Raw genomic sequence first — 12,930 nt, forward strand, 5'->3', positions numbered from 1 at the left:
AAGAGATAGATAGACCACCGATCGACTGTTTCCATGCTGTTTCCGCGTTACGCTTTTTTGGTGAGTACGCCGAGTCTACGCTTAATATGTCAATGGGAAATTGCTACTATTTTATTGGCTGCCAAGGTCGTTCTAAAAATCGGCACTCTGTAAAATTATCAACATTTTGATTTACAAAACATCCTATGTCATTCTTGAAGCTTCCGTTACTGCTTTTGTTCAATTCTAGTCCAGAAGACATAGTTATCCTCTATTTTATAAATATATATGTGTAAATATATATGTGTATATATTATGTGTAAAACTAAAAACATTTTAACTGCAAATATTTAAATTTATTTTTTTTAAATCTCGGAGGGGGCCATGGCCCCCTTAGCCCCCTCCCTGGATCCGCCCTTGCACTAGACCTGTAGTTAATGCACGCAGGTACGTGCTGGAGACGTTCATAGGACTGGATTTGTTGCTAATGCATGATATTGTTTGATCACACGTAAATTTTAATTTGGTACCGAAGTGGAAATTCTACTAAAAATAAAAATTATTCCGTAATAAAAAACTTGTTACTTTAATATCGTTTTTTTTTATAAAATATGATGCCTAGGTAAATAATATGTATTTAAAAGTAACGTTTAAAATACATTTCTTTTTTGTCCGTTTTAAAATATATAAATGTAACCCTTAAAACCAAGTGGAGCGACAGATTTGTCCAAAAGTTTATCTTATTTATTTCTTGGTCTGGTATGATTTCATAAACACTGTAGCGTAGCGTAATGTTACAAATAAATATAAATAGCTTTTCGACAATCTTATTCTAAACTAATGATATTTTTTTTGTTTTAGTCAAACTTAGTGAAACCGATCATTACTCCAAGGTTTGCATTAAGTGTTGACATGGCATTAATGAAAGAGTTGGGTGTTCTAGCAAAATATCACAATTTACATATACAAGTAAGTATTTAAAGTTCGTAAAACACACAATTAATTTTTTCGATCTTTTCGAGAAAAGGAAGACAGTAGTATATTACGTATAGTCGAAACTGAAATCGGTCAGATTGCGCAACAAAGTAGCGGTATCAATGTTTGGTACATGGAATTCGATATGTTTAAGAAATTCGAGAGCTTTCGAAAGATAAGATATTATTTTAACATCCCATTAATCATTGTAAATTAGTCATTTTAGAACTTATTATAGTAAACATTTGGATATTAGTACAGTTAAAATAATTAGACGATCAATATTACGCAAGGGAAATTAAACGTTTTTTATACTTTTAAGAAAAAAAAAGCAAGTTCAATAGCCAAATAAAATTCAAAATTATTTTGCACATCATATTTGAAACATTATTGTGTTAAAACATCTCATTTTTGTTGGTAAAAAAATATATGAATTTGTCTGGGCTAAATTACGGTTCTGTTGATATGCGAGAATACTTGGTATTCACACAATGTTACCAAACTGAATTTTGTTATATTCGGTTTAAATTTTCTAGCCGATTTCCGAGCGTACTATACAGAATATCTAAAATAAAAAATACTGTAGTAAATAATATGTTAAATAAATTTAAAACTGTTCTACGTGCTATTCTCCACAGCTCCTCATCTATTACTCACAGTTCCAAATTGTCACTGTTTTCGTTAAGTATATTTTTGTCTACTTTGGTATTAAATGCTTCCTGAGATGAAACGTATTTTTAACTTGACTGACATTTGATTTTTTTTTCATTTTTCAAGTTCTATGCAATTAAAAAGTAAGACTCAACGTAATTTTAACCCATCACCCCCTTTCCCCTTCACCCAATTTCAAAAAAATCTTAGGCATGATTGAGGTTTTTACAAAACATATCTATTTTTTTATAGAAACGTAGGTTGAGTGTACATAACCTAAAAAAAAATTTTTTGATTTTTTTTTTGGAAAAAAGCCTTTAACTTTTTTTTGAAGATAATTGGAGTTTTTTTTCTATTTTGTGTATTTTATCAAACACTATGTTATTAATTTTTTTAGATTTTTCGTAAGGTTCGCCACCTTCCAAAATTCAAAAAAAATCTTTTTATGGTGTTTTTGGGGGTTTTTACGTGTTTCTCCAATTTTTAAATGTTCTAAAGGACGCAGTTACTTCAATTTACATATAACCTATAAAGAAAACATTAATTTGAACCCCCCAAAAACTCACAAAAAATAGTTTAAGGCAAACTTTACGGAAAAAAAGTTATACGCTTTTTTCAAAAAAAAAATTAAAAAAATTTTGAGGTTATGTACACTCAACTTACGGATCTATAAAAAATAGACACGTTTTGTAAAATCCTCAACTATGCTTATGAATTTTTTGAAATTTTAAAATTTATTCATTCCACCTAAAAAAATAAAAACGAAAAATAAAGTTTTTGGTGGTGGAGGAAGGGGATGGTGGGTTAAAATTACGTTGTCTTATTTTTTAATCACATAGAACTTAAAATGAAAAATATTGAATTCTGGGAGTGGTGGAGGGTAACTTTTAATTCATTTATCCCGTCCATAAGTGGAAAGTTTGATGCGCCACTGTCGACGCATGTGCCAGTAAAACACTTTGGCGGCACTGTGTTCATACGTTTTCTTTTAGGTTCTATACTATTTAAGTTATAGGGTCTTATCGTGCCTAAAATGATTAGCAAATTTCACCTCCTACCTACCGGCTCTAGTCTAATAATAAGTATCGTCTGTCGGTGAACTTAAAGGATTAGTAAGAATATTTATAGAACAGTAACTAACTGTTATGTTATAAACATAAACATAAACATAACATAATTATGTTATAAACATAACTGTTATGTGTTATAAACATAAAAGAGATTTTCATGTACATTTATAAAAGAATTAGTTTGAACTTTTTATAATAAGTCCAGAATAAATACTAAATTTTATGACAAAGGTCAATATTATGGTGTAAAAATGGTGTAAAATTGTATTTTTCTTAAGGTTATTAACCCTGACATACTGTTGATTTTAAAAATTTGATAAAAATGTTAATAGTGCTCCTAACATACAATTTTAAAAAAATTTACCGTCTATGTTGCATTCTACTCTGCTATAATATTAAACTAAGAAAAAAATAGCGGATTAACCGAAAAGACTTGAAATAAGAATACTCGTCCCTACCATTTCCAACTATCGAATGTGAAAAATCGGGTTTTTCAGATTCGATACCTTGTCCTCGCATTAAGGCCCGTTTTCACGCTACGTCTTATTGTACGTTTTGTTGGATAGGACAAATCCTATACAATAAAATGTGGCGTGTAAACAGCAAAACGTACGTCTTGTCGAATCGAAATGAAATCCAAGGTCAGATCTAAGATATGTGTATACACTGGACAAAACGTACGTTTTGTCGTACGTTTTGTATTGCCCACAAAACGTACAAGATAACGGAGCGTGAAAACGGGCCTTTAGACGTGATACATCTTGTGCCAAATTCTCGTTATTGTAGCTTGATTAAGAGCTCAGGAAATATGCTGTTTAAACTATCGAATATGAACATTTTTCCATTTGGTTGACTGGCAAACTGACGAAAATGGTAGGTATATTCGATACTTTTGTTTTGTATAAATATAACTAAAGGTATATTTGTACAACGCTAAATGTCGAATGTGTCACATTCGTTAATTTGTGTTGTAATTTATTCAACAGATATTCAATTATAATCTGTAAACTGTCGAAAATGCTAAACTGCTGAGAAGAGCAAAATGCACTTGTTTACAATTTGTGCGAATTTTGTTTCAGTATAGCTTCCAAGAAATTCTTGTGAGGCAGTTTATGATTTCATTTTAACGGATTTTCATTACATATTTGATTATACAGTTATTCGCTATTATACATTCGCTACTTTGAAACATCGGACCAAAACAAATCTTTGATTAATACAAAAAGCTAAGTATAACGAATGTGATTTTTGAAGTTATACTGCTTTAGGCGCGATTGAGATTGAGGGTGAAATTATATTGATCTGCGCGCATGCGCACACCGACAGTATGGTATTAGTCGTTAAGGAGCGTTCAAGTATTACGTAACGCGATTTTTGAAGATTTTTGACCCCCCTCCCCCTACGTAACGCACTGTAATGGGCGTTTAACTATTACGTAACGCAATTTTTGAAGATTTTTGACCCCCCCCCCCAACCTGCGTTACGTAATACTTGAACGGTCCCTTATACGGGCTCTGATTGGGTGTTGAAATGATCTGTCAATAATAAATAATAATTGTTCAATATGAAGGTAAACAAATGTATAATATATTAAAAGTTTTATTGTTGTGAGGACAGAAACAAAAAAGTTTATAATTGTAGTGACATTTAAATAGTTTTTAAAAGCAACAGGTACGTAACAATTGTAAATGTATCATAGGTACCTACCTATCTGAACCTACCAAAATACATAGTATGTAATACTTTTATTTACATAATTTGATTACCATCAAAATTTCTATCAATGTTCACCTAATATATTGTTTTCTTACTCTAGGTTTTGTTGTATTTTTTCAAATCTAATTCATTTCAATTCAAAATCAAAATAATTTAATTTAATTCAAAAATGTCAAAAGCTTAATCCGTTTAGTTAGTCGATCTTCGCACATCATGACACATTGCCTCCGTGGCGAAGCGTTTATGGCGAATGAACCCCAATATACCAACCGCGCTGATAGCTGGTTCGAATCCCAATAAAAACTTTTATTTTTTTAATTTTTTTTTATACATTTTATGATTGTAAGTATATTTATTATATAATTTTATTTTCAGAAAATACGTATTTAGTTAAAAAAAATTTACGACAATTAATGTTCAGAAATCATTTGTGGCATTTTTAATGTGTTTGTGTGTGTTTTATTCTTTTATTATTTTAATTTTTGGCACTGTTTTAATAAAAATGTTTGAGAAGTAGTAAGTATAAATTAGTTTAATATTTAAATAAAATATAAATAAAAAGTATATTAATTTCGTTTAAATCATATAATAGAAGTATAACTTCTTACGTGCGTACAAAGTACACACACATTCTTTTTTTGGAAAGAAAACATGATAAGCAGTTCAAATTTGTTATCAATCTAACAAGGATTAAACATTACATAAAAAAAATATAAAAATTTTCCTATTTTTCAATGCGCTGATTTAGATTTAACTCTAAAAAAGAGTTATTTTGCTCTCCTGAAAAGTACCACTTTTCACATTCGATGGTTGGAAATGGCAGGGACGACATAGGCTATTTAACTTTCTATTCATGAAAATTGCGCAAGGTATCATCTACAGATTAACGTAATAAACAGTTAAGGTATCTCGAGATATTCAATGTTGTGCATAGGCCTTCATTGCATCATTGTCACATGGCGGTTACACTCCTTCGTGAGCCTTGGCCTACCTCAAAACATCCTTCCATCCTTCTCTGTCTTCTGCATCCCCTCACCCTAAGTAAGAGAATTCTATCCACTGTTTCGAAGGTTTCACATTGTATCTATAAGTTGTCTTAATAATCGATGTCGTCATATTTTGAATTTTTTTTTCTTCTATGCATTAACCATAATCTCTATGTTTTCTGCGGAATTTTTGATGCATGTGAAAGCTTCATCTGCTTCATCTCGGGTTCTTCCAATGATCACTATATCATCAGCATATGGCATTATGTGTAGGATTCGAGTATATACATATGTATCATATTATCTAAGTTTACTTTCCGAGTCTATCATAACATCAACTTGAACGCCGTGCATGATAGTCCATCTCCCTGGTCCAGTCCTCTGTAAATTTTAAATTATTCAGACAGATCCTCTTGTACTCACATTTTACAATAGACTTAAGTCATTGTAGTTTAAATTAACTTTGCCAATCCTTTCGGTATTTTAAAGTCGACCATAGCAGAATATAATTGTGACCTGTCAATACTATCAGAAGCTATCTTAAAGTCCACGAAGATGTAGTGGCAGTCTATGTCAAATTCCGTTGTTTTTTCTAATACTTGTTTGATATAATATGATGATGTGATCAGTGTTAGGTGTACTTTTTGGAAAGCATCTTTGGCTTTTGATCTATAAGCAGTATTAAGAAGGAAAATCACACTAATTTGGAAAAGTCAAGTACGTTTCCTTTCTTATATCTTATATATAGTGTGTCTACGTAAGTTAGAAACATAGGAGAAACTTTTTAATTTTTAATTTTACGAAAAAACTTTATTATTCTTCATAAAAAGCACTGCATAGTCTAAAACCTAAGATGCAACAATCATACATTAAATTTTATCCATCTTAAGCGTCGATGACACGGGGCTAGTTAACAAGATGCTAGTCAGCGAGTTTAAAAGCTAGCGAGCGAGCGAGTGTCGATCACAAATAAAGCTTTACGCCCGCGCAGTAGCCAACTAGCTATAGACTGGGAGATATTATACAGAAGTTCAGCCACGATTTTCTAAGTCCTGCCTTTTGCAATACTGGAAGGGTAGACGATGTAATTACAATCTGTGGAAACATCCACAAATTTCCTGTGACATTTTCCTGTAAAAATTAGATTTTCCCAAAAAATAAAAATAGGGTTTTGCGATGAAGTCCTGCCATATCCGTAGATAGACAGGATACTATCGATTTTATGAAGAAAATTTTTTGGGCAGGACGGTCGCAAAAGTACTTAGGGAGTATACATATATACAAATATGTAATGAAAATAATGAAATTTTCATGATTTTCTAAGTCCTGCCAACTTAATAAACTAAACATATTTATTTCAAAATGATCAAAAAAATATTGGCATGACGTCTCCTAATGTTTAAGTATACTTGTCCCTTGGAAAATTCTGCGGAAAATTCTCACCCTGATTTCGTGATTTTCTAAGTCCTGCCTTTAAAAAGTTATAATACTCAAATACAATCAATACCTTTTCGGTACTCGGCAGGAAGGTTAAACAGTTCTTGTAAGACGGCAGGAGTCCTAGATTTGTAAGAAAATTCGTGAAAAAGTCAACGATTTTCTAAGTCATGCCATTTTGCACATGTTTCAAGAATCTTAATATAAGTCTATATACAAAGAGGCAGGATGGTTTTATGGTTATTTTGTATACAGGGTGGGGCATTAGTGTGGGCTAGTCCAATTACTCGTTTGTCGTAAGATATACGAAAAAAGTTATTTAGGTAAAACATGTGCCACAGATAGGACTATAATTTAACAGTATTTTCTAATATACAGGGCTACCCGTTTTCACAGGGTGACAAAAATTTATGTTTTTTTAAATGGAATACCCTGTATATTTTTACATTTTTGGATTCTACTCGATGTTCTCTTTAATAAAATATAGTGTTTTGAAATATTATACGAGGTAGTTTAAAATATAATTACGTTTTTTTTATTTTGTAGGAACATTCACACCCTATACATATTGTTAGTGATTTGATATCCAAACTTCTATTAATTTATGTTTAAACGATTTTTAATATAGTCTACTATTGTCAGTTATTAATAGTATACCAAAATGTTTAATTTTAGTATACGGGGTTGGTTGAAACTTGAAACTCGGAATGAGTATTTTTTGAGTTTTCTTAAATGGGACACCCTGTATTTTAGTATTATAATAAAATGATATTTTATGGTACCTTTTTATTTGCTAAGCATTTTCTATACCATATTTATATATTAATTTCGGCAGTAAATTGATACAGACAGATTACTCAGGTGGTTTTTGGGGTTTCTGAACAAGAATGTCACATTAGAACAGATCTTTACCTAGTGCCCGGGGTGACTGATATACACGCCGTATTCTTAAATTTCGAGGCTTTCAGACACTAAAGTGATGCAAGTAGATTTCTCGAAGAGTTTTGTGGTTGCTGAACATGAATACGCCATCAGAATCGACCTCCAAAAACTCTCTTAAATTCGAGATCAGTCACCCTTTGCACCAGGTGCTCCGAGGGTCGGTTGTAATGTCATATTCGTGTTCGGCCATCCCAAAAACCATCGAATATTCTGTTTTTTTTTTTTTAATTTATTGCCGATATCCCACGAAACTCCAGATGGCGTGCCTTAGCAGCAACTCTGGGCACTGGGTGATTCAGAGGTCGGTTCTGCTTGCGTATTCGTAACTCCATAAACCTCAAAAATAACAAAATTTTGCCCTTCATACACCGATTTTGACAGGTTTATGCACTTTTGGATGCATGTTATGCACTAAAATGCAATTTCTACCCATTTTTATATTATACACCTTTTCCTGATGTTATCCTGAACACAATGCAAAAAGTTGCAAGTAGATAGATGCTGTATTTAAAAATCGTTATTCTGGTGTTGTTAGTGTTAGTAAATTTTGCTATCAAATATAGGAAACAATATCAGGATAATATCTACAATCCTACAATATTAGGAAAACGAGTTGAGTGCGGCAACTCAGCGCCTGTTACATGCGTGTGTATTTTGTGTTCGAACAAGTAAGAAGGCGGGATAAAATTGCTATGCAACAAAATAAATTAATAACAACAAATTGATTTTAAGGCAATTAATAATTGCAATAAAGGCAATTAATAAATTTAATAATTTTACGGCAATTTAACACAATTCAACTAATCTGAAAATGTTTCCTAAGGCAGATTAAAATAACATAAAACGTGAAAGATGAGACGTGAAACATGAAACTTGAAATAAGAAACAAATAAATTGTGAAAAAACATTTGATTTCATGTGATATACTAATCGAAGAAACAAAAATAAAATTTGTATAGTCGACAATGGAAAGTTATGACGAGGTCGTTGCTGTCATGGCAAACCTTTATTACTTTCTAAGGGAGGCCGCAGATCAAAGAAACGTGAAGTAAAACATAAAACGTAAAACATGAAACAAAATGAATTGTGAAGGACGAAACCGTTTCATATTATATACTAATCAAAGAAACAAAATGAAAATTTGTATAGTCAACAATGGAAAGTAATGATGACGAGGTTGTTACTCTTGCGGCAACTTTTTATTACTGCCCAACATCATAATCATAGTACGTATTTGGTTGCAAACGAACTAAGTAATCATCTTCCCAAATTTAAATAATTTTATAGACTGAGTATTCAAACATCTACATTGTTTTATTGTGGGTCCTGGTTTAAAGAAAACTGATATTTTCTTATCATTACCTATTCGAGTACCTCTCCAGGTTATAATAATTGTACAACTCTTCATTCTACTTTACAACAGAAACCAATGCAATATTAAATTCTTGGTTGGAATTCATATTATGCACGTAATTAACTGTCCAAAACAATGAAACTGAAACCGAAAAATACAACACGATCTCTTTCCTGAAACAGATTTCACCAAGATAAAAATGTTTTATGTGCATGAATCACACTCGCTTCTTGTGTGTGCGGACTTCAATTTGTTTAACTGTGTTTTATTTTCATGAAACGTGTCATGTTTTATGTTTCTTTGGTGTGGGGCCTCTCGAAGATAAAAAAGTTTCAGGCACATGAATCACACTCGTTTTATTGGTGGGCGTACTTTTAAATAGACGGAGGCCTATGACCAGTACTAGAAATTCACAATTGATAAAATCGATTCATCTCTGGAAGAGAAATAAACGTAGCAGTTTTCGTTTTTCTAAATAGAATTTTTCTAAATTCTTTTAAACTCAAAAAACCAAAAAGCGAAAAATTTTTCACATCGATTTTTCTAGAACACTGCATTGCGTATTCTTCTGAGTTAAAGCAAAAGTACCTTTTAGTACAAAACTATCCCAGAATTCAATAATCCAGTGTCAGAGATGCTTAAAAGTTAGACAGAAAAGTTATTCGATAATATATCCGTTTCCGTACCCAAACGGACCCCTATGACCGGTACTAAAAATTGACAATTGATAATTGACATTTGGCAATTGACCTCTGGAAGATAAATAAGTGTACCAGTTTTCGTTTTTCCAAATAAAAGCGTTCTGCAGCTATTTTAAAGAAACTAATTACAAGACATCGATATGCTTCTTCTAGACGAAGCATATCGAAGTAGAGGTCGTCCGCCAACCAGATGGTCTGATGACATTTGTAAAGTTGTAAACGGTTTTAGATTAGTGTTTTTTAAGCATACTCGACATGGTATGACTCAAGAAAAATGTGGTGATATGAATATGTTTGTATAACTCCCTGAAATAATTTTACAGACAGATAATTTAATTTTTTTATACGAAATAACTATACAACCATCCTGCCTCTTTGAAAATAGATTTATATTAACCTTCTTGAGATATGTGCGAAATGGCATGACTTAGAAAATCGTGTAATTTTCCACGAATTATCTTACAAATTTTTTAACTATATATAGTAAAAAAGGTGTAACTAAACATCCTGCCATTTTGCATAATGTATACTGAAATTATTTATTTTGTAACAAAATTTATTTTATGACTTAGAAAATCACGGAACCAGAGTGAAAATTTTATACAAAATTTTCCAAGAAACAAGTGCAGTTAAACATTAGGTGACGTCATGCCAATATTTTTTTTGGTCATTTTGAAATAGATATAATTAATTTATTAAGTTGGCAGGACTTAGAAAATCATGAAAATTTCATTATTTTCATTACATATTTGTATATATGTATACTCCCTAAGTACTTTTGCGACCGTCCTGCCCAAAAAATTTTCTTCATAAAATAGATAGTATCCTGTTATTCTATGGATATGGCAGGACTTAAAAATTCATCGCAACTCCCAATTTTTTTATTCATGGAAAATCTAATTTTCACAGAAAAATGTCACAGGAAACCCGTGGATTTTTTCACAAATTGTAAGTACCTTCTCTAACCTTCCAGTATTGCAAAGGGCAGGACTTAGAAAATCGTGGTTGAACTTCTGTTAATATCTCCCGGTTTACTAGCGAATTGGAATCACCTGTTGTTTTGCGAGTAGTGTTGTTTATTTTTGTGTTATGTTCTTGTTATTTATCGCTTATTTTTTCAAGTGAAAAAATGAATGGATATTTTGCTATCCATGATTTTACCCATTGTCTTTTCTGCTTCAAGTTTTTCTTTAGTTTTCGTTGTAAAGAATTCTTGATTACATTCGCTAAAATAAATACACTTAAAAATTAGATCACTTTAAAAACTTTTTTTTATTTAAGGCTATGGGTACATAATTCGCAAATATTTTACGGCTATCCCTACCTTTTCTGTCTTTACATGGCAAATTACGTGTAGTAAAATTCACACTGGTATGGATTTGTACACATTACTAGAATGTCATTCTACTTGACAATGTCATAACTAGCTTAAAGAGATGGCTTTTGAATGTTCTTGGATAACTGTTATTTTTTGTATAATTGCAAATTGTTAATTCAGTTAATAAATGTGATAATTTTTTCACTAGCTATGTATTCAGTGATTGTAATAATTTATATGTACCTACAACAAAAACTAATACTCAATCGAGAAAAGAGGAAAAGTGTTAAAGTGATTTTTTAATAATTATAATGTTACTACGGAACGCTTACAATTTTGAACATCTTTAACAACAAAATACTTAGGATCACAGAATATATCTTGATGTATTCTCTGCTTCTATCTTCCATAAATAATACACAATAAATAACTTTTTATAAAAGTTCACCTCTTAAATCAATTATATTTATCAAATACACTAAATATCAATATTATTTAATCAACAACTAAAAATATTCCCGATTCATGTCAAATAATTATTTAAAATTGTCACTGATTGTCAGTGTCTGACTGACAATATTCTATTCGACTAAGTGCGTTGTATGACACAGATAGATTTGTAAAAATTACCACGGACATTGTGTTCATTTTTTTCGAATCCTGAAAAAACCAATAAATATTTTTGAAAAATCTAAACGCAGAATGAAAGACTAAATTATTACCGAGGGCCGAAAGTCCCTTAGAATAAATAAAAAGTTTATTTTGAATGAGATATTTGAAATTAAAAATATCACTAAATTTTCTCTTAGTTTTTCACCCCTGTAACTTATTAAAATAAACATTATAGAAGTTCTCAGGGACTTTCGGCCCTCGCTAATAACGTAATCTTTCATTCTGCGTTTAAATTTTTTAAAAATACTTATTAGTTTTCTCAGGATTCAAAAAAAATGAATCCCCATTTGAATAGCATTGCAGCCGGAAAAACGTACCGATCCTCTTAATGTATGTTTTATTTTTAGACCCATATATCCGAAAATGTAGATGAAGTGGCCTTAGTTCAATCACAATATAAAATGGATTATGCGAAAGTTTATGACCAAGCTAATCTATTAACAGAAAAAGTAAGTACCTAATAATATAGCATAATTATTAACATATTTTATCGTAACTTTGTACCTACATCACTTCGGTGATTACTTTGCTTCTTTGTTATTGCAAAGTATATACATTATAATATACTCACAGACAAAAGTATTGCATATACCCTGTGGAATGAAATTTTTTGTGATGTTAACCTTAGCCCCCCTGTATCATAGGAATAGGATTTCTTTTGCGAATGCGATGTTTTAAAGTATCATATAAATGCTATAATCGGATTTAAATCTGATCTGGGCTTTATGTTGGCCAGTATAATTTTTTAATTGAATCTCATCAAGGTAAGTCAAGCTATGCTAGCGGCATGAAGACGTGCATTAACACCAATATGTCATATCGACTGCTTAGGTACATGCATAATGTCCTATCCGACATTTTTCTCATTTTTCGTTTTTCGATGCATTGGAACCTAACCACTAAAATACATTATTGCAATATAGTAACAAATAACCAATCATTTAATATGGCGCTAATTTTAACTCTTTCATTAGGTCCTAACTGCCGAGCAACAAGCATTCGGTCCTAACTGTCGTGAAGAAGAGACTATGTCATGGAGAAAATTGTAAAGCCAAATAAAATACTTTTTACTCTCCCCTGAAAAGTTGTCCAAAATCATATAGGACATTATGCAGGTAGACAGTCGACA

At 31.3% G+C, this 12,930-nt stretch overlaps 1 protein-coding gene across 1 annotated transcript in view; it reads left to right on the forward strand.

Moving 5' to 3' along the window:
- The window catches only part of LOC126879706 (guanine deaminase), a 181,473-nt gene that overhangs the window by 124,766 nt on the left and 43,777 nt on the right, over window positions 1-12,930 (forward strand). The window contains exons 5-6 of the mRNA XM_050642891.1: window positions 841-948; window positions 12,149-12,250. Of these exons, the coding sequence (XP_050498848.1) occupies window positions 841-948; window positions 12,149-12,250 (210 nt within the window). The remainder of the gene's footprint in view (window positions 1-840; window positions 949-12,148; window positions 12,251-12,930) is intronic.

The sequence above is a fragment of the Diabrotica virgifera genome, chromosome 2 (assembly GCF_917563875.1).
Source record: "Diabrotica virgifera virgifera chromosome 2, PGI_DIABVI_V3a".
NCBI lineage: Eukaryota > Metazoa > Arthropoda > Insecta > Coleoptera > Chrysomelidae > Diabrotica > Diabrotica virgifera.